At 36.8% G+C, this 25,676-nt stretch overlaps 3 protein-coding genes across 3 annotated transcripts; 2 read left to right on the top strand and 1 right to left on the bottom strand.

The window, feature by feature from the left end:
• The first annotated feature begins 1,117 nt into the window (after positions 1-1,117).
• LOC148206670 (uncharacterized) lies at positions 1,118-13,330 on the top strand. The gene is made up of 5 exons (XM_088108470.1): positions 1,118-2,815; positions 8,395-9,102; positions 9,352-9,701; positions 10,625-10,992; positions 13,242-13,330. The coding sequence occupies exons 1-5, from the start codon at positions 1,181-1,183 to the stop codon at positions 13,328-13,330; spliced, it is 3,150 nt and encodes a 1,049-aa protein (XP_087964596.1). The 5' UTR covers positions 1,118-1,180.
• A 491-nt stretch (positions 13,331-13,821) lies between these two features.
• Positions 13,822-20,002, top strand: LOC124845807 (conserved oligomeric Golgi complex component-related / COG complex component-like protein). Its single transcript, XM_047322987.2, has 11 exons — positions 13,822-14,299; positions 16,532-16,680; positions 16,805-16,882; positions 17,018-17,111; positions 17,219-17,293; positions 17,434-17,730; positions 17,962-18,029; positions 18,115-18,169; positions 18,338-18,476; positions 18,995-19,179; positions 19,408-20,002. Exons 1-11 carry the CDS (start codon positions 14,033-14,035, stop codon positions 19,756-19,758), a joined length of 1,758 nt encoding a protein of 585 aa, XP_047178943.1. The 5' UTR covers positions 13,822-14,032; the 3' UTR covers positions 19,759-20,002.
• Positions 20,003-20,784: 782 nt separating this feature from the next.
• Positions 20,785-22,760, bottom strand: LOC124845812 (GDSL esterase/lipase At5g55050-like). The gene is made up of 5 exons (XM_047322991.2): positions 22,467-22,760; positions 22,212-22,357; positions 21,663-21,893; positions 21,331-21,577; positions 20,785-21,181 (listed from the first exon to the last, which is right to left on the bottom strand). The coding sequence occupies exons 1-5, from the start codon at positions 22,717-22,719 to the stop codon at positions 20,952-20,954; spliced, it is 1,107 nt and encodes a 368-aa protein (XP_047178947.1). The 5' UTR covers positions 22,720-22,760; the 3' UTR covers positions 20,785-20,951.
• Between the last annotated feature and the right edge of the window lie 2,916 nt (positions 22,761-25,676).

Raw genomic sequence — 25,676 nt, 5'->3', positions numbered from 1 at the left:
TATCATGGTAAAAATTTCATATATATTTTATTTATCATTACATTGAGCCCATACTTTAATATGTAGTTCCTAAGATATGTTGATGTATTTTGGTTGATCCATGATCTTTGTTTGGTGAAAATATGTTGAGTTATACTCGTTATGGGCAAAATGAGTTTATAATATGAAGCATGATATCTGGCAATGTGTTTAATTTATCGATACCAAAACGGGTTATTATGAATTCATGATTAAAGAATGAACATGATTGAGTTAGGTGGATAAGAGGGTATGAATTGTTGGTTTTTATGAAATGTTGGAGTGGATATGAGAAATCATTACTTATGAAATGATGTTTACTACCGGGAGTAGTATGTTCGAGTTATACCATGAGAGTTTGGTATGAGCAAAGTAACACCTGAGATTTATGGAAGCAGGCAGAGAGGGGTCTGACCATAAGGCTTCAGAAAGTAAGACATAGTATGTAAGTGAGGCTTAAGGAAGCAGGCAGAGAGCGGTCTGACCATAAGGCTTCATGAGTAAGCATGGTACACTTGTAAGATTTATGGAAATGAGAAAGATGATTTTGATAATGATGAATTAATGACATCGGAATAATGATATTTTATCAATTGCAGAAATACCTGATTTTAATATTTTTGTTACAAGTTTAATGATTTTATGATATGGTTGGCTTACCCTTATTTGTTTGTACTATGATCATATAACTCATGTTATATGTGATTAGATAATGTTGCAGATGCGGTTGAAAAAGGTTAGAGATGAGAGAGATGCGGGGAAAAACTTTCAGGGATTTTTGTAAAAAGAATAAATTTGTATTGGGAAGATTATGTTGTGTAAAATTTATAAGTTGAAATTTCAATGGTGAAGACTATATTGTTTAAAGTTTGTAAGTTTGGTATTGTACTTTGGAGTAATTGAAATAAAGTTTGATTGTTTATATGAGATATCAAATTAATTTAGTCTCTACTATCAGTAATACCCTTTAAAATATTCGGGTGTTACATTATGGTATCAGAGCAATGGTTTTCGAAAGTATTTTGGGACTATGGGGAGTGAAATTATTATTCTTAGTAAAACTATTAATGGTTATGATGAAAATGACTATTTGGAGGAAATTGATATCATATGCTAAATTGTATTGTTATCTTTTTGAAGAAATCATTTAAACTCGACAAAGATGCAGCAACAACAAGTTGATCAAGTACCTCAAAATCATTCTAGCTTGAATGACTTCTTAAGGCATGATCCAACTAAATTTAATGGGGAGGCTACTCCTGATGAGGCTGACTCTTGGCTAAGGCAGAACGAGAAGATTTTTCGGGTAATAACTTGCTCAGAAGAACAAAAATTAACTTATGCATCATTTCTTTTGGTGGGTGAGGCTGAATATTGGTGGGAAAGTATGCAACAGTTGATGACGGTTCGTGGTGAGACTGTGAATTGGGAGAACTTTAAGATAAGGTTCTTGGAAAAATATTTTCCAAACAGTGCAAAATTTGCAAGGGAGGCGGAGTTTCTGACCTTACAACAAAGAAGGTTATCAGTACAAGAGTACGTAGTAAAATTTAATTATCTCTCGAGGTTTTATACTCAGAATATCACAGAAGAATGGAGATGTCGAAAATTCGAGGGAGGACTAAGGCATGAACTGAAGAAGGTACTTATGCCATTGGAAATACAAGAGTTTCCAGCATTGGTAGAGAAAGCCAGAATGATAGAATTGTTGGAGTTTGATCCAAGTAGAGTTTCCAGACTTGCAAAGGGAGAATCTTCAATGAAATTCAACAAGAAACCTTATGAAAAACCACAATTATCATATCGAGGAACAGTGAAGTGTTTTGAGTGTGGAGGGGCACATTTCAGACGTGACTGCCCTAAACTTACTGGGGAAAGAGTTGAAGGGAAGAGATGTTTCATCTGCAATGATCCGGGACACTTTGCTAATGTCTGTCCAAAGAAAAAGAAGGTGGGAGAACCACAACAACAAGATTCTGCTGAAGTAAAGCCCCGGGCAACAGGAAGAGTATTCGCAATGTCTGCAGAAGAGGCTACTAAGCCAGGTACATTAATCTTACACACCTGTATGCTGTTAGGAGAATGCGTATATGTTTTGTTTGACTCTGGAGCCACACACTCCTTTATATCCCTAGCATGTCTAGAAAGACTCGGATTACCGATGCTTGATCTAGGGTGTGAATTAGTAGTTTCTACACCAGCATCGGGACCAGTTACGACCAGTTCAGTCTGTGTCGGATGCCCGATCCAAATTGCAGGACGCAAGTTCAAAGTGAACTTGATCTGCTTACCCCTTCAAAATCTAGACATTATTTTAGGAATGGATTGGTTGACTGCCAATCACGTTCTTATTGATTGTGGGAAACAAAAGATAGAGTTTCTAAATTTGAACAATTTAGAACTAAGCTCAACTCGAGTCGCTGCGAAGGATATCAAAGATGGAGCTACCTGCTATGTGGTGTTAACTCAGGAGAAAAGAGAGAATACTGAAGAACAAATCATCGGAATACCTGTGGTAGAAGAATATGTTGATGTTTTTCCAGAAGAAGTGCCAGGTTTACCACCTAGTCGAGAGATCGATTTCACAATAGATCTAGTGCCCGGAGCTGGCCCGGTTTCTATGGCTCCATACAGAATGGCTCCTGCCGAACTAGCAGAGTTGAAAAAGCAAATCGAAGATCTGTTGGAGAAGAAGTTTATCCGTCCAAGTGTGTCTCCATGGGGAGCTCCTGTATTGCTGGTGAAGAAGAAGGATGGAAGTTCAAGGTTGTGCGTGGATTATCGACAGTTGAACAAGGTTACAATAAAGAACAAATATCCTTTGCCAAGAATCGATGATCTATTAGATCAGTTGAGAGGAGCAGAGGTGTTTTCAAAAATTGATCTCAGATCTGGTTACCATCAGATTCTTGTCAAGACGGAAGATGTACAAAAGACGGCTTTCAGATCTCGCTATGGACACTTTGAGTACGTGGTAATGCCGTTTGGTGTGACGAATGCCCCAGCGATTTTTATGGACTACATGAACAGAATATTTCGGTCATGTTTAGATAAGTTCGTGGTAGTATTTATCGACGATATTCTTATCTATTCAGAGAATAAGGAAAAGCATGCAGAACACTTGAGGGTGGCGTTGGAAATTTTAAGAAAACATCAACTGTATGGGAAACTATCAAAGTGTGAGTTCTGGATAGAGAAAGTACAATTTTTGGGTCATGTGATTTCTGCTCAAGGAATCTCAGTGGATCCAGCAAAAGTGGAAGCTGTGCTAAAGTGGGAGCGGCCGAAAACTGTAACTGAAGTACGAAGTTTTGTAGGATTAGCCGGTTATTACCGACGTTTTGTCGAAGGGTTTTCCAAGATTGTAGGTCCTCTAACTCAGTTAACTCGTAAAGATCAACCATTTCTGTGGACTGACAAGTGCGAAGCCAGTTTTGAAAATATGAAGCAACGACTAACATCAGCACCAGTATTAATCATTCCAGACTCTAGCAAATCTTTTGAGGTGTACTGCGATGCGTCATATCAAGGATTGGGGTGCGTTCTAATGCAAGGAAGGAGACCTGTAGCTTATGCATCTAGGCAGTTAGAAGCGCATGAGAAAAACTACCCAACGCATGACATCGAACTTGCAGCAGTAGTATTTGCATTAAAGACATGGAGACACTACCTCTATGGGGCAAGTTTCCAAGTTTTTAGTGACCATAAGAGTCTAAAGTATTTGTTCGATCAAAAGGAATTGAACATGCGACAAAGAAGATGGATGGAATATATGAAGGACTATGACTTCGAGCTTTTATATCACCCAGGAAAAGCCAATGTGGTGGCAGATGCATTGAGTAGGAGACAAGCTCAGATAACAACGATGATGGTGAAGGAATTAGAACTGTTAGAAAAGTTACGTGATATGAACTTGGGGTTGCAGTTAAACCCAGATCACATATGGTGTAGTCATTTAGTAATCACTAGTGACTTCTTAGAACAAGTGAAGGTTGAGCAGTCGATGGATCAAGAGTTGCAGCAAAAGATCAGGTTGTTGGACACCGATCAAGCTAAGGAGTTCGTTCTAAGTAAAGATGGCATACTTCGATTTAAAAACAGAGTGTGTATCCCTGCAAAGAGTGAATTAAAACATTTAATTTTAGACGAAGGCCATAAAAGTCGTCTTAGCATACATCCAGGTATGACTAAGATGTATAAGGACCTGAAAGAGTCATTTTGGTGGAATGGAATGAAGAGGGATGTGGCCGAGTTTGTAGCAGCCTGCTTGGTGTGTCAAAAAGCAAAAGTGGAGCATCAAAAACCGGGAGGGATGTTACGACAGTTAGACATTCCTCAATGGAAGTGGGACAGTATCTCGATGGACTTTGTAACACATTTACCAAAATCATCAAAAGGTCACGATTCTATCTGGGTTATCGTTGATAGACTAACCAAGAGCGCTCACTTTTTGCCTATTAATCAACGTATGTCACTAGAAAAGCTGACGGAGTTATACATCGGGGAAGTAGTGAGGTTGCATGGCATACCTACAAGCATTGTGTCAGACAGAGATCCAAGGTTTACTTCAAGGTTTTGGCAGACGCTACAGAAGGCTCTGGGAACACAGTTGAAGATGAGTTCGGCTTATCACCCTCAGACTGATGGTCAAACAGAAAGGACTATTCAATCTTTGGAGGATTTGCTGAGAACTTGTGTATTAGATCATCTTGGAAGTTGGAATGAGATACTACCATTAGTAGAATTTACTTACAACAACAGTTATCATTCCAGTATTGGTATGCCACCATATGAAGCTTTATATGGAAGAAGATGTAGAACACCGTTGTGTTGGTTTCAAGATGGGGAAGCACTGACAGTGGGACCCGAGCTATTACAACAAACCACAGAAAAAATAAAATTAGTCCAAGATCGGATGAAAGCAACTCAAAGTAGACAAAAGTCATATGCCGACAAAAGAAGAAGACCGTTAGAATTTGAAGAAGGAGATCATGTATTCTTACGAGTAACGCCAACTACAGGAGTCGGGAGAGCTATCAAGATGAGGAAACTGACACCAAAATTTCTCGGACCGTATCAAATTCTCAAAAAGATTGGGCCAGTGGCTTATGAGATAGCACTACCACCTCGATTGACATATTTGCATAACGTTTTTCATGTATCCCAACTGCGGAAGTATATTCCAGATCCAAAGCATGTGTTAGAAGTTGATGAAATTCAGGTCAAGGAAAATTTAACAATGGAAGTTGGCCCAGTGCGTATACTAGATGTTCAAATGAAAAAGTTAAGAGGGAAGGATATTCGCACGGTAAAGGTACTTTGGAATGAAGACACACAGGAAATGACTTGGGAATTGGAAGAATTTATGATAAAGGAATATCCATATCTCTTTTGTAAGTAATTTTTTTTTGTTAAATAGTCTTTGTTTAAATAAATAATTTTCGAGGGCGAAAATAATTGTTGTTGGGGAGATTGTAAGATCCTTGAAAATATTTGTATGTTAAAATGTAAGATCCATGAAAAAAAAAAATATTTATAATAGTAAATTTTAACATTTTATTAGTAATAATAATTTTAATGGATAGAAAAATGTAAATTTTTGGATATAAAGTTATAGTAATTTTGGAGGGAGAGCTTCAAATTTTTGATAACTTATTTAGGATTTTTTTAGAAATGTGAATAGTGAATAGTGAATAGTAAATAGTAAATAGTAAATAGTGAATAGTGAATAGTTAAAAAAAAAATATTAAAATAAATTATGGAAGAGAACACTCCACGTAGAATTAATCATTCAGAGATAAGAATGGTGAATAAAAAATAATTTTTGAATAGTAAAAATGAATAGTAAAAGTGAATAGTAAAAATGAATAGTAAAAATGAATAGTAAAATTTTTGGCTATAAATAGCCAAGGGGGGGAGGCTGAAGATTTACACCAAAATTCTAGAGAAATTGTGAGAGAAGAGAGTTAGAGGAAATTCTAGTTAAAGAGGGGAAATTCTGGAAGTTTCCGGAGAACGGTTTGAGAAGAGGAAACTAAGTCTGGAATAGAGGTAAGGGGAGCTAACTTTGAGTATTTCCTTTTGTATTATCTTGAGTCTTGGATATGCTATATTTTGCTTTTTCTGATCTTATATCTTGAATATGGAGTATTTGTTTCTGTATGATCTTAAATTTTAAATGAGAGTATGCTTTGTGTTGATATCCAAGTGTGATAGTTGTAAAATGTAATGTTGATTATGTTATGCCACTTGTATGTTATTAGTTGTTTATTTTTTTGTATTTTGGAAGGATTAGAAATTGTCTAACCGGCTCTGCCAGATTCAATTTCTTGTTTCCCCAAACATTCTATTGTTTTCCTTATTTAATTTTATTTTATTTTGGAAGGATTAGAAATTGTCTAACCGGCTCTGCCAGATTCAATTTCTTGTTTCCCCAAACTTTCTATTGCTTCAGTTATTTATTTTATTGCACTTTTGGAAGGATTAGAAGTTGTCTAACCGGCTCTGCCAGATTCAACTTCTTGTTTCCCCAAAAACTATTTATTGCTTTACTTATTTATTTTATTGCATTTTTGGAAGGATTAGAAGTTGTCTAACCGGCTCTGCCAGATTCAACTTCTTATTTCCCCATACATGTATTGTTCTTGTTATTTAATTATATTGTATTGATGGATGGATTAGAAGTTGTCTAACCGGCTCTGCCAGATTCAACTTCTTGTTTCCCCATGAATTTTTATATTAAGATTATTTTTATGATTGTCAAATATTGTATTCTTCTATGACCATTTATAGTAATGTTTTATTATTGTTAATTGTTTATAATTATCTTGTATGAATTCTATTATGGATGTTTATTGTGATGATTTTATTGAATAAGTTTGTTGGCTGAAATTAATCTTGTTGGAAGGTTTGGAATAAGGGTTCTGTAATAGCTTGTATATGGGTATTAAATATATACAGTGTTTGAGGTTGTTGTGAGAGGAAGTAAAATTAGGCATTTTAAGATTTAGAGCATAAGAAAACAAGGTAGATAAATTAAATAAATAAATTGTTAATTATTGAAGACCTCCCTTTGTTGGTAGGATAGAGGAACCTTAAAAACCTGAGTTGGCACATCCCTGATCATAGAGCAGCCCTGGCCTGGTCCAGTCAGTTGTGACTAGTCATATGTGCTGGCGTCGAAGGTGAGTTTGATGCGTTCAGACATCTGGGTCCTCTCCGGTGACCAATTGGGGTAAAGAAAAATCTCTACTAGGATGAAAATAAAATAAAACAAGTTGATTGTAGATGCATAATATTATCATGGTAAAAATTTCATATATATTTTATTTATCATTACATTGAGCCCAGACTTTAATATGTAGTTCCTAAGATATGTTGATGTATTTTGGTTGATCCATGATCTTTGTTTGGTGAAAATATGTTGAGTTATACTCGTTATGGGCAAAATGAGTTTATAATATGAAGCATGATATCTGTCAATGTGTTTAATTTATCGATACAAAAACGGGTTATTATGAATTCATGATTAAAGAATGAACATGATTGAGTTAGGTGGATAAGAGGGTATGAATTGTTGGTTTTTATGAAATGTTGGAGTGGATATGAGAAATCATTACTTATGAAATGATGTTTACTACCGGGAGTAGTATGTTCGAGTTATACCATGAGAGTTTGGTATGAGCAAAGTAACACCTGAGATTTATGGAAGCAGGCAGAGAGGGGTCTGACCATAAGGCTTCAGAAAGTAAGACATAGTATGTAAGTGAGGCTTAAGGAAGCAGGCAGAGAGCGGTCTGACCATAAGGCTTCATGAGTAAGCATGGTACACTTGTAAGATTTATGGAAATGAGAAAGATGATTTTGATAATGATGAATTAATGACATCGGAATAATGATATTTTATCAATTGCAGAAATACCTGATTTTAATATTTTTGTTACAAGTTTAATGATTTTATGATATGGTTGGCTTACCCTTATTTGTTTGTACTATGATCATATAACTCATGTTATATGTGATTAGATAATGTTGCAGATGCGGTTGAAAAAGCTTAGAGATGAGAGAGATGCGGGGAAAAACTTTCAGGGATTTTTGTAAAAAGAATAAATTTGTATTGGGAAGATTATGTTGTGTAAAATTTATAAGTTGAAATTTCAATGGTGAAGACTATATTGTTTAAAGTTTGTAAGTTTGGTATTGTACTTTGGAGTAATTGAAATAAAGTTTGATTGTTTATATGAGATATCAAATTAATTTAGTCTCTACTATCAGTAATACCCTTTAAAATATTCGGGTGTTACAGCGCCCGTGCTGTTAGTAAGGAAGAAGGATGACAGCTCTCGGTTATGTATAGACTACAGGCAATTGAATAAGCTGACCATCAAGAACAAATACCCATTGCCAAGGATAGATGACCTGCTGGATCAGTTGCATGGGGCTGCAGTGTTCTCAAAGATTGATTTGAGATCCGGGTATCATCAAATCAGGGTTAAGGAGGACGACATCCAGAAGACAGCATTCAGGTCTCGCTATGGGCATTATGAATACGTGGTGATGCCTTTTGGAGTAACGAACGCTCCAGCCGTGTTCATGGAGTATATGAACCGCATATTCAGGCCTTATTTGGATAAGTTTGTGGTCGTCTTCATAGATGATATTCTCATCTATTCCAAGAACGAAGACGAGCATGAAGAGCATCTTAAACTTGTACTTGGAGTGTTGCGGGAGAAGGAGTTATATGCCAAGTTGTCTAAGTGTGAATTCTGGATGAAGGAGATTCAGTTTTTGGGTCATGTGGTGTCGGCTGGAGGCATCTCGGTAGATCCAGCGAAAGTGCGAGCGGTACTGGAATGGGAGAGTCCGCGTTCGGTCACTGAGGTGCGTAGCTTTGTTGGACTGGCGGGCTACTACAGACGTTTCATTGAAGGTTTTGCTAAGATAGTGGCGCCGCTAACTCAGTTGACTCGTAAAGACCAGCCGTTCGCCTGGACCGATCGTTGTGAGGCCAGTTTCCAGGAGTTGAAAGTGAAATTGACGAGCGCTCCAGTGTTAGTTATTCCAGACGCGTCTAAACCTTTCGAAGTATATTGCGACGCCTCTCACCAAGGTTTGGGTTGTGTTTTGATGCAAGAGAAGCGAGCGGTGGCTTATGCGTCTCGTCAGTTGAGGATTCACGAAAGGAATTACCCAACGCACGACCTGGAGTTGGCAGCGGTCGTTTTTACGCTGAAGATTTGGAGGCATTTCTTGTACGGATCCACGTTCCAAGTCTTCAGTGATCACAAGAGCCTCAAATATTTATTTGATCAGAAGGAGTTGAACATGAGGCAGAGGCGTTGGCTAGAATTTCTGAAAGATTATGATTTTGAGCTGCTGTATCACCCTGGGAAAGCTAACGTGGTAGCGGACGCTCTAAGCAGAAAAGTGGTGCATGTGTCGTCCATCATGGTGCGCGAGTTGAGTTTAGTAGAGAGTTTCAGATATCTAAGGTTACAGTTTGAGTTAGAGCCGAGCAGCATCAAGTGCTGTAACCTTAGAATATCTAGCGATGTGTTTGATCGGATTAGAATGAAGCAACGTGAGGATGAGGAGCTGGTGAAGATTTTAAGCGCGCTCGGTTCGGATCAAGCTAAGGGGTTCAATACGGGAACGGATGGCATGTTGCGTTATCTGGGTAGGACGTGCGTTCCAAATGATGGCGAGCTGAAGAGAATTATTCTGGAGGAAGGTCATCACAGCCGTCTTAGCATGCACCCTGGCATGACTAAGATGTATCAAGACCTCCGGAAATCATTTTGGTGGCCTGGAATGAAGAGTGATGTCGCTCGTTTTGTGGCATCTTGTCTAACGTGTCAACGAGCGAAGGCGGAGTACCAAAGACCTGGAGGATTACTTCAACAGTTGGAAATTCCCGAATGGAAGTGGGATAGCATATCCATGGACTTCGTGACTCATCTACCACGCACGGTCAGGAATCATGATTCAATCTGGGTAATCGTGGATAGGCTAACGAAGAGCGCCCACTTCCTGGCCATAAACTTGAAGATGTCGATGACCAACTTGGCTAAGTTGTATATCCAGGAGATCGTTCGCTTACATGGAGTACCTTCGAGCATCATTTCCGACCGAGACACAAGGTTCACTTCACGGTTTTGGCAGTCACTTCAAAGCGAGCTCGGTAGTAAGTTACAAATGAGTTCAGCCTATCACCCTCAGACGGACGGTCAATCTGAGAGAACAATCCAGACGCTTGAAGACTTACTGAGGACGTGCGTCCTAGATCACTTAGGCGCCTGGGATGAGGTCCTGCCGCTAGTGGAGTTCACGTATAACAACAGTTTCCAGGCGAGCATTGGAATGGCACCGTTTGAAGCACTTTATGGGAGGAAATGTCGAACGCCACTTTGTTGGTTCAAGGAAGGAGAGAACGTGCTAACTGGACCTGAGCTTATCCAGCAAACGACCGAGAAAGTCAAGCAAATTCAGGAGAGGTTGAAGACGTCTTTGAGCAGGCAGAAATCTTATGCTGATAAGAGGAGAAGACCGTTGGAGTTCGCTGCTGGAGATCATGTGTTCCTTCGACTCAACCCAATCACTGGTGTAGGCCGAGCCGTTCGTCCAAAGAAGCTGTCTCCCAAATTCATTGGACCATACCAGATTCTGAGGAAGATCGACCAGTAGCGTACGAGCTTGCATTGCCGCCTCGACTATCAAACCTTCACCCAGTTTTCCACGTTTCTCAACTTCGGAAGTATATAGCGAATCCATCACATGTACTGGAGTTGGAGGACGTTCAGCTTCGTCCAGACCGAACGTTGGAGCTGCATCCAGTCCGTATAGAAGATAGCCGCACCAAGTACTATAAAGGCAAGGACGTTCGTTTGGTGAAGATGGTGTGGGACGCTAAGACTGGTGATTCAACGTGGGAAGTTGAGAGCGCCATGAAGGACTTATACCCTAATCTATTTCCGGGTGAGTCTTTAATTTTCGAGGTCGAAAATTTTTGTAGATAGGTGGAATGTGAGGTCTCGGAAATTTAAACCATGATTACTGTCAAATTTGTCATTTATTGCACTGCTGAGTCACCTGACTGCTTCCATAAATGCACCGCGCCACACGTTCAGTGCATTAAAAACGCACTAAACGCTGCATGCATGAGCGCCACTTGTCACGTAGAAGTTTCGGAAGTCAGAAGTGAGAGTGCAGGTGTCAGCAGAGGAGACGCTCGTTCGTTTGGGCGTGGAAATTAACAAAACTGAGTTTCGAAAAACGCTCTCTCACCTGCACGCACTCTTCTTCTTCCTCAGAACCAAACCTTTCATTTTCTCCAACTTCTCTCTAGAACCAGTTCACCTTCTCTCTACTGTAACTCACCATTCCCTTCTCCGATCACGTTTCAGAACCGTAGAAACGTTCCTGGAGACGTGAACATCATTCGGGACCGAACAGAATTTGGATCGGTACTGGTAAGTTCTCATTTCTAAGCGTTCGTCCTTTTAGTTTCATGCGAACCCTAGTTCTGGTTGCATGCACGAGTTTTAGGTCTGAGTCGTTTATGATTTTTGGTGTTTTAGATTAAGTGAAAGTTGTTGAGCAAAACCTGAGGGTAGGACGCTGTTAGAGGTCGCACTAAATCTTGCTCTTTGGGAATACACTGCTATCCAGGTAAGGGAAGCTTAATAATTTGGTTCATACGTATATGATTGTGTGCGAGCATGATAGAAATAGAATGTATGAGATGTATGTTGTGCTTTAGTATGCTTGAACGATCGCTGTTATGCATGAATTAATATGGTATGTGTAGGTTGATACGTATGAATTAGATAATGGATGATATTTGTATAATATGATTTATTAATGTGAATTCTATATAGTATGTGAATTAAATGATGAATCGGAAATTATAAGATCATGAATCGTATGAGAAATGTTAAGTTTAGATGAAGATGAAAATCTGAATATAATGATCCTGTCATATGATAAAATACGTTCGTCATCGTACGGTCATATACCGTTCGGTTTCTCTGAAAATGAATTAGAGTAGAATTCTTTCATTTGGGAAGAATTCTGTTCGAGAGCGAGCGTCTCCAATTGAAATGCTATGTTTGAGCGTTCGGCTCAGCATGGTGATACCGGATACCTTAACACTCTAAATAGCGCTCGGTCTTACACTGAGCGTTCGTCCTAAATAGCGCTCGGTCTTACACTGAGCGTTCGTCCTAAATAGCGCTCGGTCTTATTTTGAGCGTTCGTCCTAAATAGCGCTCGGTCTTATATTTAGCGTTCGTCCTGAGAAGTGTACGGTCTTATACCGAACGCTCGTCCATACCTTTGAATTGCAGAACGTACGTAATTAGCGTTCGTCTCAAATTATCAGTAAAGAAACATTCGCTTTCGGTCATTGACTGACGGTCGATCTTGTTAAACACTTGTTCTCAGAGTACTAAATATTCGTCTTATTGTATCTTTATTCTTGTGAATTTAGTCTAAGGTTTTTAAATCCAAATCATTCTGAATCATTTATATTATATCGCTCAGAGTCGGTTCATTTAACTGATTCTCGCGAAAGTCACGTTCGTCCTCGTTGTGTAGAGGATTGAACACTCGTCTTTTTATGGAAGTGGAACATAGAATGAAAATGTAATTAAAAGGAAGTATTAAGGTGTGCGAATCGTATAAGAACTAAAATTGTGATGTTGGTATTTGAACGAGCGTTCCATGGAGGGACGACTCATATATATATATATATATTTGATATTAAATTTGGTAAAGTATGACTGTGGATAAGTTAAGACTCGCTGTCCATCTTGATGTTCCGTGAATACTATCTTCATGTAGAGGAAGTATGTCATGTGTGGGAACGGCAGGAGGTCCTTAGTCCATAAGTTAACATGGGCGACGTAAGAACGGACTGACCTCGAGTGGCAGCTGTTTGGTGTATCCCAGTTACTACACCACTCGGGTGCAAGGACGCTTGTAACTACACAGATTCATACGGTCCGGACGGTCGGTCTATATATACATATATATATATATATAAATATATGTTGGATGATGATTTATGTTGAGTTATGTGTTTTGAATGATTTGAATTGTTAGTATATGTGTTGACGTATGAATTAAATTACTTAAGCTTACCCTTTCGTTTTTCCCTGTGTTGTCGCCTTGTATATGTACGTTCGTCCTGTCCTTGGAATGATCATCCGTGTGGATGTGAGCAGATGGAGGTGCGTCACTTGAAGAAGTGCTAGAAGAAGAAAATTTGGAAGACGCTAACCTGGTGGATGTAGAAGTTAAAGCCGAGCCTTAGAGCGCTCGCGGGTGTCTGTAGTTAGCTTTATTAATGTTATTTTGAAAGTTCGGTTATAGTTTTGTAAGACCGTTCGTCCCTGAACTCTTGCTTGTATAAGCGTTCGTTATTTCTGTATGATTATGCCGTTCGGTATTTTGACGCTCGTTCAGATTTGTAAGACTACACTGTTTTATTAACTTAATGTAATTAATTCTGATTATGGTAATTACTATATTTTGGGATGTCAAATTTGATATAAGGATAAATCATTCTTAATATTGAGTGAAAACCTTTGGGCCACCCCATTACTAAACTTCTCCAAATTCTAATCTTTTACTTTTTATATAAATTAATACTATTTTATAAAACATTCATTTAATCTTTTTCTTATTTTTCTCATATTCATTACAACTATTATCAAAATAAATCCATGATATAAGTTAATAATCGATATGAAAAACACAAAAAAAAAAAAAATTCAACTATATTCCAAGGAAATGTTTGTATACAAGTTTTTGTGGTGGGAACCCAACGCCATAACTGAATGTTGAAAACTTAAATCCTTAAAGTTTAAGAGAGTAAAATTTGTCGCAGTGGAGATTCATTTCTCCAAATAGCAGTGCAATTTGAGATCTGATTCAGATTTCTTTGCAACTGCAGAGATGAAGTGAAATCAGATCTGAGCTTCTGTTGAGACTGCGATTTGATTTGCGGAGAATAATGGAGTTGGGATCATCGGAATCGGAGGCGGCGCTTCCCCTTCCTCTGGCGTCGGAGTCACAGCAACCCTACGTCTCCGAACTCCTATCATTCACTCTTGATCGCCTTCACAAGGAGCCCGAACTCCTCCGCGTCGATGCCGACCGCATTCGCCGCCAAATGCAAGAGGTCGCCGTCGCCAATTACCGATCTTTCATTGCCGCTGCCGACGCCTTAATCGCCATTCGCCACGAAGTCTCCTCCATTGACAACCATCTCGAATCTCTCGTACCTTCCCTATACTCCCGCTTTTCATTTCATCTTTTTCTTATATTTCAATTTTCTAGCTTTGCTTATATTAAATTGAAGCTTTAACGAATTAGATTTACTTATTGTTGCAAATGTGATTGTGCTTCGTACACATCTTAGGAGCATTTCGTTGGGTTGGGATAAAATTAGGTGATTGGGTTCAACTGAGTGTAAAGCGTGTTACTAATTGAATTGGATTGGAAAACTTAAGGACATGTGTAGAAAAACCATATTTGTATTGAATGACACTCCTCTTCCTCAATCTGAATCATCATGCTTACAGAAGTAAGTGGAAAACTTAGAAACAAGCATATCTGAAAGCAATTCTGACAGTCCTGAATTTTCTAAGGAGCCTGTATTCCCAACCCAATCCCTATTAGTTTGTACTGCGCGTCGCTTCTTCTCTCTCTTTTTCTTCTAATTTATTTATGACACATAACTAGTTAACTTAGTGTTAATGTTATTAGAGTTGAACAGGCCCTGGTGTATTTATAACAGAAACCAACCCAAGTTCTAATTCCCTGCGCTCACCTTTATTCATCCTAGCATAAGCAATAGGGAATAACCCTCTGCACCAAAAACTCAATCTTGTCCTCTTGGTACTATTCTTGTAAGTGGCAACGGATTACCAATAATTCTTTAAAACCTGGGAGGATCGTGGTGGTGAATAAGAAATTCAGTGATTTAAGAAGGATGATCTCAGATAGCTATGGCATCAGATTGCTGCACCTTCAACTTTGAATAATTAGACAACATAGGAGTCAGGAGTTTAGGGTTCCACTGTCTCACCTAGGGGGATATTCGGGCTGATTGAAACATTGTAATCTTGTTCAAATCTGGAATGAGCTGTAATTTCCAAGGTTCAGCTTGTCATTGATTTTCCTAGTCGATGATCTACATCTATAGGACTGTATTTTAAGAAAATCCCAGTCTCCTGGCTGCTATTCAACGTTTCTGCCATGGTTGGTCGTTGGTATCACCCATAGAAATAACCCGGTCCAAACATAACTACGGATAATCTCTTCCTGGCCAGAGACAATAGTGGCTTGAAAACCTTGTAAACAGACTACTTCTTGAAGGAAAGCCTCTGCTAAATCTCAGGTATTAAATTGGTTTAGCTTAGGCGTATAAAGGTAAGCATATTTTGTGAGTCAATCCACTACCACGATGTCCTTGCCTTGAGTGTTTGTAATCCCTCAATAAAATCCGTGGAAATTAGTAATGATCGCAAATGTTCCGCAGGAGATAAAGTATGACTTTTTTGACTGTTGTGATAAAGCCTTACTGAGGAAAGCTACTGTATGACCTCTGTACAGCAAAACAGTCCTGAAATCTTTATCGAATGCATCTAGATGTGTAGTCATTTCTGCCCAGGGACAAATCCAGAAATTATTTAATGAGGTGCTGAAAGAAAATAAGTCTTAATTATAGACTTAAATAGAAGTTAAATACATCACGGACTTTTAGTTTTTTACTGGAGCAAAATTAAAATTAATTAAAAGCACTTAATGAAAATTATTTATTATCATACAATAGCTACAGTATTGTTAAAGAAATTTAAATATGTAAAAAATAAAATACTATTCTAGAAGTGGTGTGGATTACGCTATGCTGTTGTACAATGACTTTGTATGCTGCTGAACATTGATTACTATAGTTTAGCAACCAATCTCTTGCTCTCTCATTTAAAAATATAATTGTGGACCGAGTTGTAGACCAAAAAGACATAGTAGAAGCTTTAGTGGAAGGAAATAACCTCTGTGATTCTGTGCCATCTTCAGTAGGGACATCAATCTTGTGCAGTTAAAAAACTTGTGTGAGCAGGATATAAAGTGACGGGAAAATTCTTTTAGAAGCTGAGGCTGAATCCAATATTTTATTACTTAAATAAGTTTGACGAGTAAGCTGTTGGGCTTTGTAAACTGAAGCATGCTATCTACTTGTTTATGGCAGAAACCGACTCTAATCCCTATGTCGCCTTATCCCTCTTAACGTTCACCTTTTTATTAGGTCTGATAATTCCTTGACAGACATGTAGAAAGATTAGACAGCTTTCCTGCTGCTTCAATGTTTTATCTTGTTCTTTGTCGTTTAATTGCCCAGCTATTGTGATCATACAATTTCCTTCTCCTTGTCATAACGAATTTCTAATTTTTCTTGTGTGTTTAGTCATAAACATTTGGCATTGAGTATTGATCTCCTCTGTCACAGATAAATGAGATCCCAAAGCTGACATCTGGATGTACTGAATTCATAGAATCTGCTGAGCAGATTTTGGAGAAGAGGAAGATGAACCAAACAATGCTAGCTAATCACAGTACTTTGCTTGACTTGCTGGAAATTCCTCAACTCATGGACACGTATGTTAAAAAAGATAGACATTTTATTACACTCCTGGGATTATCACGTACTGATGTTCTTTCATATTATGACCAGCACTTCCTTCCTTTGTTAGAAGCCTTGTAAATTACTTTATTTTTGCAGATGTGTACGGAATGGGAATTATGATGAAGCCCTAGATTTGGAAGCATTTGTTGCCAAACTTTCAACCATGCATCCAAAGTAATTTTATATGCTTCTTCCATACTGTCTATAAGTCATTTAACTTTAAAGAAGATTATTTTTCTTCCTGTTATGTGTATTTGTGTGTGTGTCTATTTCTGTGATTGTTACTAAATGTTTTTCCTGGGTGCAAAGGTTACCCGTGATTCAAGCACTGGCTGCAGAGGTTAGGCTGACTACCCAATCACTTCTTTCTCAGCTTCTACAGAAACTTCGTTCAAATATTCAGGTTTACGCAGTGATTATGATTTAATACACAAAGAAATCCCACTTGATTTATCAATAAAAATGTTTTATTTTGTAGTTTCTTATTATTACTATATCTTCCTTTGCTAGTTACCTGAATGCCTTCGCATTATTGGATATCTACGGCGAATAGGAGTATTTAGTGAATATGGAATGCGTTTGCTGGTAAGATTTAATGATATTTGTTCAGTGCAGTCTTTCTTTACCATTTCTTGCTCGTCTCTCACCTCGAAATTTTCAGTTCGGTTGCATCTCGTTGGTCTTCTTTTTACCTTTCATTTGACTAAGCATTTATTTATTTATAGTTCTTGAGATGCCGAGAGGCCTGGCTTACTGGTATACTTGAGGATCTAGACCAGACAAATCCATACGAGTACTTGAAAGGGATGATCAACTGTCACAGAATGCATCTTTTTGATGTCGTTAACCAATATCGAGCAATATTTGCTGATGACACATCAGGTAGCGAGGAAAATTATGATGGTGGACTTCTTTTTAGCTGGGCAATGCACCAAATTACCTCACACCTGCAAACTTTGAAAGTCATGCTTCCAAAGATATCTGAAGGTGGATCACTGTCAAATATTTTGGATCAGTGCATGGTGGGCTTCTTCTACCATACTCTGTTGATTTTGAAATTGGAAAGAATTATGATATTTTGTAGACTACATAAATAAATTTGAGGCATATTAGATTTCTAGCCGCTCCCGTTCCTGTGGAAAATTAGGTCAAAGGAGAAGGACACTTAAGTTTGTCCTGCCTGCTAGTACTGCTTGACTAATACAACAAGAAGAGATTACATCTAAAACTTCTCTTTTCTGTATCTTTAACAGTACTGTGCCATGGGACTTGGTTGGGTTGGACTAGATTTTCGAGGCTTGCTCCCATCACTTTTTGAAGAGTAAAACATGCTCCTTTAATGATCTGTTATTATATTAAGCCATAAATTAAAACATTTTTTAATATATATGATGGTTTCTTTACAGAGCTGTTCTGAACTTATTCTCCAAAAACATGAGTACTGCAGTAGAGAATTTTCAGGTAATGCTGTGAAGTTTAAATATTTTACATGGCAGTTACTGAAATTGCTTTTATGCATTGATCATTGGTTTATGCAAACAAGTCAACATCTAGGGACCCTTTTTTCATTTTTTTCCCAACTAGTTGTCTATCTTTTATGTAGTGATTATGAGATGGATTTGTTCACAGTTGGTCTTGGATTCACATCGATGGGTTCCCTTGCCAGCAGTTGGCTTTTCTGGAAGTTCTGGTGGTGATGAAAATCACGAGGATGTCACTCCGCCCTCTAATTTGATGGAGCATCCACCTCTTGCTGTTTTTATTAATGGTGAGTCTAGTAAATGTTTTCTTCTAAATATCTTCATTACTTGTCCATTATCCTTTGCCTATTTTACATTCGTCCACCTCTCACATGCTAACATACATTCACACTGTTGGAAACATAAATTAAGTACAAAATGGAAATGTCCATGGTTGATGGGTCATGTTTTAAGAAATTTCTTTCATGAAACTTCGAAAGGTGCTGTTAATCATGTGATTCCATAATGCTTTATGATGTATGCTTCATATTCTACCGGCTTTTATAAACCTTTGATAAATGGAGGAAACAAGAGACATGACTGAATTTGTGTGTCAACAGTAACATAAACAACTATGTTATTATATAATGTGGGTAATTATTACTGTGAAAATAATTTTATAATTACCGTAGTTATGTAAATTTTCTAATTATCATAATTGAGGATACTAAACAATGTCTAACAATTTGCTAATGACTATAATTAAAGACACCTAAATTTCTGATACCCTTTATCCATCTTAATGTCTACTATTTGGGTGCTGCAGGTGTATCTGCAGCAATGAATGAGCTACGTCCATGTGCCCCAATAAGTCTAAAACATGTCCTTGCCCAAGAATTGATTAAGGGATTACGGGCAGTTTCTGATTCATTGTTGCTGTACAATACAACGCGAGTGCTACGGGCTAACGAGTCGGGGCTTTTCCTCTCACTCTGCCGGTCATTTACTGAGGTATTTTATTTGTCTTACACAATGCAGCTTCGTAACTGATTCTATTTTGAGATTATCTACAGTCGTCAATAGAATTACTCTACATATTGATTACTTAGGTTCCATGCGAGGATGTCATCAAGATTAGGACCTATAACCTAATCCAAACTCCTGAACCACTTCACTTCACCTGTTGTTCAATCTTAAGATGCTTTCTATAATCTATATTACCTTCAAATTCAATTTTAGGTTGCTTATCCCCATTGCGCAACTTGTTTTGGGCGTTGCTATCCTGGTGGAGCAACTCTTGTTATGGATGCCAAGAATGTTTATAATGGAGTCAGCCGCCTTTTAGAGGCCTCCTCTGCACGAGAACTCCCAAAAGCAGTGAACAGTGGAGAATCCAAGAGCGTAGCTGAGAATGGCGAACTGCCAAAAATGGAAAATGGAGAAACTCCTGATGCCAAAGAATCTGAAACCGTCAATGGCAAAGAGGAGAACGCAGAAGGCCCTGAAGAAGGCTCTAAAGAAGGTCCTGAAGAAGGCCATACTTCACAGACAGATCAGGACGACACTAATCTTGAAAAGCCGCTTGAATAATGACATTGGAGATGAACAAGATTTTTAGTTTTTATTTTTGATATTGCTCCCCCGTTTCAGTGTTTATATCTTGTCACCGTTAGTTTTATTCTTCGTGTACTCTAAGACGGGCGTCGTCATCTGTTGTAATTATATTACGGGATTACATCATACGAATAGGCCTCAGAGTTTGTGTTAGAAACACAGAGATTACTTGTAGAGAACAGTTTTGTTTTGGGGGGATAATGTTTTCATTTACGTTGTACCGTCCAAGTGCCTCGTTTATGCTTTCGTTTTATTAACACTATGGTTGAGAGAAGAAAAAATAGATTAGGAAAATGAGGGAAAAAAGCTAACATCTAAGAAATAAAGTGAAAATACAGTGTTTAAGAAAAGAGGAATAGTGCTAAAAAAGAAAATTTTCAATAGAAAAATAGTAGAGTCAAAATAGTTCTGAAGTTTTTTAATTTTAAAAAGTATATAATTATTTCTTTTTATTGTAATTAAAATATATAATAACTTTTACCACACGGGAAGGAGTTGAAGTTGCATATTAGCAAATTCTGTAAAAATAATTTGAATTCTATGATGGCTTTTGTGGCACTGAATCCCGCAGTTTTTTTAAAATAAATTACTCTGAATCATTTTTTTTTCCAATTACACCTATATTCTAACTTTTTAAAATCTCTATATTGAATTAGGAAATAAAAGCTTAGGAACTTATCTAGGAGCTGGACGATCATGTTTTTTTTGTTGTGAAATCAATCAATTTTAGTTGCTAAAAATCGAAATGCAAAATATAGTTTTTATAATTTTAATTTTAATATTTTAGAAGTACTTTTCATAATATGATGTGATCTGCAGACTGTAAAAACGGTCAACCAGAAATATTATAGTTCATCGACGAAATTAGTGAAATAATTAGTCCATTTTTCTCTCATTTCCTCTGTTCTCTCTTAGAAGATTAGAGTAATTTCCTATTCAGCAAAACTTATAACCTACACACAAACAATAAAATCACTTGATGCCTATTATAAATTGCAACCCTTATTACACGCTCACAGACGATACAATTTTGAGGTACCGATGAGCAAATATCATGCATGATATGATATTTTTTCTGAACAAGAAAAGCAAAAAGTGGCTATGAGATATGTCAGCTTCGTTATTTCATATAAAATTGTAGTAAATGGATTGTTATGACTCAGACGTGATCAATAGGAAGAAGCTAACTGGCTAAAATTGATTGGACTAACAAAGTCGATGCCTCCTCCGAATACCGTCTCAGCAGCCAATTTAGAAACTTTCTCAGTAGGATGAAACCAATCCCAAAACAAAAACTCTTCTCGATTTGCACAAAGATTAGCGTTGTGAGCTTTTATGCATCCATCTTTTCCATTCAGATACCCTCTTCCGCAACACGCTGACTTCGTTTCATTCAACCCTACACATTTTCAAACATTCAAATACTTCATAAAAAAATATGTCGATAAAAACAAATTAAAAATCCAAATATAGGAATGTAATTATTAATTAAGCCTAAACTTGAATCATAAAAATGTTTACTTAAATTGTGTTTGTGGTGGTGCTTACCGAAGGAGGATGGACTGCTTAACAAGGTATTGGTCATTAGAAAAGAGTTAGCAAGTGAGTAGTGGAAGCCTTCCAATTCTGAACTCAACTTTCGGAGAAGAACTTGAGTTGCTGAATGGAACGCAACTGCAAAATCATTCAGTGCTTTCACACAGTTTCCTCCATTGCCAGACGTTATAGCGGGACAGCAACCTATGGGTGCAACGCTTATGATGCCAAATTTTCTAGCTCCCAACTCATAAAGCTTCTGCATTTTTTACCTCAATACATAAACTAATCAACCAACCACGTCTTCTTCCATATATAGTAATTGGGCGGTGCGAAAGTTTTACCTTTAAATGAGAGTAGTATGTGAGTTGTGTAAGAGCTAAATATTGTTCTGCTCCCAAACGAATGGAGCCACTTTCGTTACGTGCAAAATCGAAGAGGTCGTTGCTTCCGACGCTGATTAGAAACAAAGATTTTGAAATAAACGTATCAGCTTTGGCTCCCAGTATCCCGTTGATTCTTGCACGAACCAATGCAAATTGTGCCACCTGCCTTTCAAAGAAAACCACTTCTCCCTACAAACATCAATTACAGATATTTATAACATTCAATCTTTTAAATGTTTTTAGACCTTACTTGAATATTTAAGAAAATATGTTTATTAAAGAAAACTCTTCCTCTAGTGTTTATGAATCTATTTTACTGAAGTCCAAAGTTAATGAATTAAGAATATTATGTTAATAAGGAATGGTTGAAATGTTTTTCTTGGGAGTTATGAACTGAAACGTGCAAAAAATATATCTGATATCAGCATGTAAAATATAGGAAGTATGAGTAAAAACACACAGAAATTTGTACTCAAATCTTTGTTCACATATGTTACTAGTGATTACCCATTCCAAGGAGCCTGTTTCTCTAAGAATTCCTGATCCCCCTGACGCGAAATTAAAACCCTGCAGAATGTTATTCTTGGAACTGTTTCGATTTTTCTGGGAAGTCAAAAAAGGTGGTGGACTCTTCTGATGACCGAATAGCCTCGCTAGTTTCCACAAAACCAAAAAAATGCAGGAAAAACATTCAATAAAAGAACCTAATATATTCCATAAAACTAATTATGTGAAAACAAATTCTTGAAATAATGTTTTTACCAATTTGGTCTGCAGTGTTGAAGCCATTGCTAAACCTTCCTGTGGGACGTGAATGATAAAAATCAATGCCGTTGTAGGGGAAGTTGGCCCTTGCTTTGGACCTCAGAAAATTGTTGGTTCCAACATCGAAAGTTGAGTCTCCAAATATGAATAAAGCTGGTGCATCATTATTTCCATGAGCTACGTGCATGGCCAGAGAAAAGAGAACAGATAAAAACACCAAAGCATAGTTATTGCTGACAAAGGGTGCCATTTCTGAGCCTTAAACCCGTGAGAGATTATCACACTAGAGTAATTAATCAGTGTCTAATCTCTGGTACGAACCGAATGTAAAAATCGTAGACTTTATATAAACGTGGTACACATAAAAACAAATATATTATGTCTCAAATTGTTGGTCTTTGTCTCAAACAAATATTATAGTTATGTAGAAACAAAGACATCGACATGGCCGACCATTGTCCACCATTGTTAGAATCAGCAGGAACGGTTCAAAGCATAATTCTCAATTTATATTCCTGTTTGTTTGTTTATTGTTACAAATATGTGTACAAAGTGGTAAAAAGTATTCCAACTTTTTACTTATTTAATGAACGAATTTAAATGCTATTTTCTATATGTAGTTTTGGTGTCTTATTAACCACAATTAAGTTTTTTTAACAACAACACAGTAAAATGTACATTAAGGATTAATGTAGATTAAGAAGATGAAACTGAAATTAACTGTGTATTAAAAGAGTAGTTGGAAGTTTGTGTTTTGTTTATTTGGTGCGGATAACCGCTTAAAAGTAAAAGTTAATTAAGCCCGACATGTCTAAAGCCAAAATTTAGCGGTGTAATGAGAATTTATGACGTTGCTCACTCACTGCTTTGTGGCTGGTTTTATTGGAGGTGGAGAATATGATGGCGTGTGATAGGTTTTGATTATGAAACATGGTTGTTTTCTTCTCAATGCTTTGTTTTGCTTTAACAACATTGGTATCATCGTGTCTAATTTTCCAATGGCATTCATTTACTGGCCCCCACCAAGGTTTTTTGGTTACTTACTCATTCTATGATTTTGAAAAAAAAAAATATATAAAAGGAATCAATTTTAAATTTTGAGTAAATAATATATTTATTTTAAGTTTTGGTATAATAAAGTTATTATATTTATTTAATATTTATATTATTTCTTAAAATCAATGGAACTGTGTTTGGACTATTAATCTTAATCAGTGTCAACTTAAATCAGTGTTTCATAAAGAGTATGAATGAAAATATTCTGCTAATAGAAATGACCAGAAGACTATTAACATAGAATAAAGTAAGCAGGTGGGTAGAAACAATGATGATGCAAATATAGAAAAAAAAGTTATACTTTTGACATCCTATAAAATTTCATTGTACATCCTATTCTAACACTATATATAATAATATATATTAATTAATTATAAAAAATATTATTAAAATATTAATATATTAAATTTTCAAGTAGTTATATTTTTTGAACAGTGCTATTATATCACCCTCGTATAGAAAATATGGCTAGGAAGAGAAAACCCGTAGTAAATAATGGCCAATAATAATATAAAAGAAATATTATGAAGAATATATTATCGACTTTATTATTGAGAATTATTTTCCTAGTAAAGATATAAGATCAATATAAAAATATAATATTATGTGAAAATTTTTGTCACACAAATAATTTTCACATGCTCTTGACATTTCTACTATAAGAGTATGAAAGAGAAAGAAAGATGTCAAATAACTTTACTTTTCTTGAATGTATTTTATTAGTTTTTTTTTTTGTTTTGTAAAAATGTAAATAAGTCATTTCTTAAGTGACCAAGCTTGGCAAGCGGATTAGGGTTTTATTTGGGCTAGCTTAAGCTTCAAATAACCCTAGAACACTTGCTTGGAGAGCTCTAGTTTTCATTTTGCAAATGTGGCAATGTGAAAAGCCTTAACCTACATCTGACTAGTAATTACACCATAAACATGTCTAGTATAAGGCTTTGTGTTTTGAATTTTGAATTTTTCTCCCTTTATTTTTGCTTAGCCTTTGGTAAGCTCCTAATCCTATAAATAAATCCTATAAATAAGAGTGCTCGACCATGTAAAAATCAACTTGGAATTTATACGAAAATAACTTTGTCAAATTTACAGTTCTCTCTTGTTTTTATGTTGACTAGGATAATCTTCCTTCTAGACTCCCTTTCTAAATCTTTTCCTTGATAGTTGCTTGAACCTTGCTCAAGAACACACTCCAATCCATTCTTCAAACATTTTTTACCGTCCATTCAATCCACTTCTACTCTGTAGCGCAATTCCATAAAGCAACTTCAATTCAAGCCTTTGGAACACATAAAACCATGAGCTTAAAGTCCATTATATAGCCATCAACACCTACACAATTGTTTGTTCTTGGTGATGTGAGTTTAAGATGTATTATTTTCATCAACTCAACAATCTCCATATAACTAAAATAAATACATCTTCATTGTCTATATCGGTAAATATACTCTATCATAAAGAGTATATTCACTCGAAATTAAACTATCTCAAAAATTTCCTTTCACTACACACTTGTATCAAAGCTAATAAATATTCGTGTATAATCACCATACACCCTACATTAATATTAGTCAATGCCCTTGCACAATTACCACATGTCGTCCAATGTTAACCAATGTTCTTGTATAATCACTACACATCATGTATCAGCCAATGTTTGTGCATACATAGCACATACCTAATACTAACCAACGTCCATGTATAATAATTACATTAATATTAGCCAATGTTTGTGTATATTGCTAGAAAAGACTCATCTTAATGCTCCTAACTTGCCCAACCAGAAGTTGTCATATGTCACAATCTTCCACTTTCAAATCTAATCAACCAGGAGATGTCATATGTCATAATCCTCCACTCTCAAATTTGACCAACCAACAGCTACCATGCCATCTTCTTCTTTCAACACATCCAGCAAACACACATAGCCAACAGTCCTCCCTACAACTTATCCGAAATTATTCCCTGCAACCAAACCTCCACCTAGTCACCAGAGCAATCACAAAGACCCTATGTGCACCTTTGTAGCATCAATAACCATGCACACAATTGTCGGCGATGCAAAACACCATCATGTCAGTCACGCAAAACATTGTACCTGGAGATCTTGAGCTTCACCCATGCAAATCAAGCTTCATTCATCGTTACCCT

Source organism: Vigna umbellata, chromosome 1, assembly GCF_029865625.1.
Source record: "Vigna umbellata cultivar VRB3 chromosome 1, Vumbellata_1.0, whole genome shotgun sequence".
Lineage (NCBI taxonomy): Eukaryota > Viridiplantae > Streptophyta > Magnoliopsida > Fabales > Fabaceae > Vigna > Vigna umbellata.
Note: the sequence above shows the minus strand (reverse complement) of the source record. Positions and strands in the feature narration are given on the sequence as shown.

What these genes read in the sequence shown, in the direction of transcription:
- LOC148206670 (XM_088108470.1), top strand. Translation starts at nt 1,181, where the DNA reads ATGCAGCAACAACAAGTTGATCAAGTACCTCAAAATCATTCTAGCTTG. An exon ending in ATTATCGACAGTTGAACAAG is followed by an intron (nt 2,816 to 8,394) that starts GTTACAATAAAG and finishes CAATTGAATAAG; the next exon opens with CTGACCATCAAGAACAAATA. An exon ending in TTGCGTTATCTGGGTAGGAC is followed by an intron (nt 9,702 to 10,624) that starts GTGCGTTCCAAA and finishes TCACTGGTGTAG; the next exon opens with GCCGAGCCGTTCGTCCAAAG.
- LOC124845807 (XM_047322987.2), top strand. Translation starts at nt 14,033, where the DNA reads ATGGAGTTGGGATCATCGGAATCGGAGGCGGCGCTTCCCCTTCCTCTG. An exon ending in AACTTCGTTCAAATATTCAG is followed by an intron (nt 17,112 to 17,218) that starts GTTTACGCAGTG and finishes TTCCTTTGCTAG; the next exon opens with TTACCTGAATGCCTTCGCAT. An exon ending in TCTTGCTGTTTTTATTAATG is followed by an intron (nt 18,477 to 18,994) that starts GTGAGTCTAGTA and finishes TGGGTGCTGCAG; the next exon opens with GTGTATCTGCAGCAATGAAT.
- LOC124845812 (XM_047322991.2), bottom strand. Translation starts at nt 22,719, where the DNA reads ATGGCACCCTTTGTCAGCAATAACTATGCTTTGGTGTTTTTATCTGTT. An exon ending in CAACACTGCAGACCAAATTG is followed by an intron (nt 22,358 to 22,466) that starts GTAAAAACATTA and finishes TGTGGAAACTAG; the next exon opens with CGAGGCTATTCGGTCATCAG. An exon ending in AAACAGGCTCCTTGGAATGG is followed by an intron (nt 21,894 to 22,211) that starts GTAATCACTAGT and finishes TGATGTTTGTAG; the next exon opens with GGAGAAGTGGTTTTCTTTGA.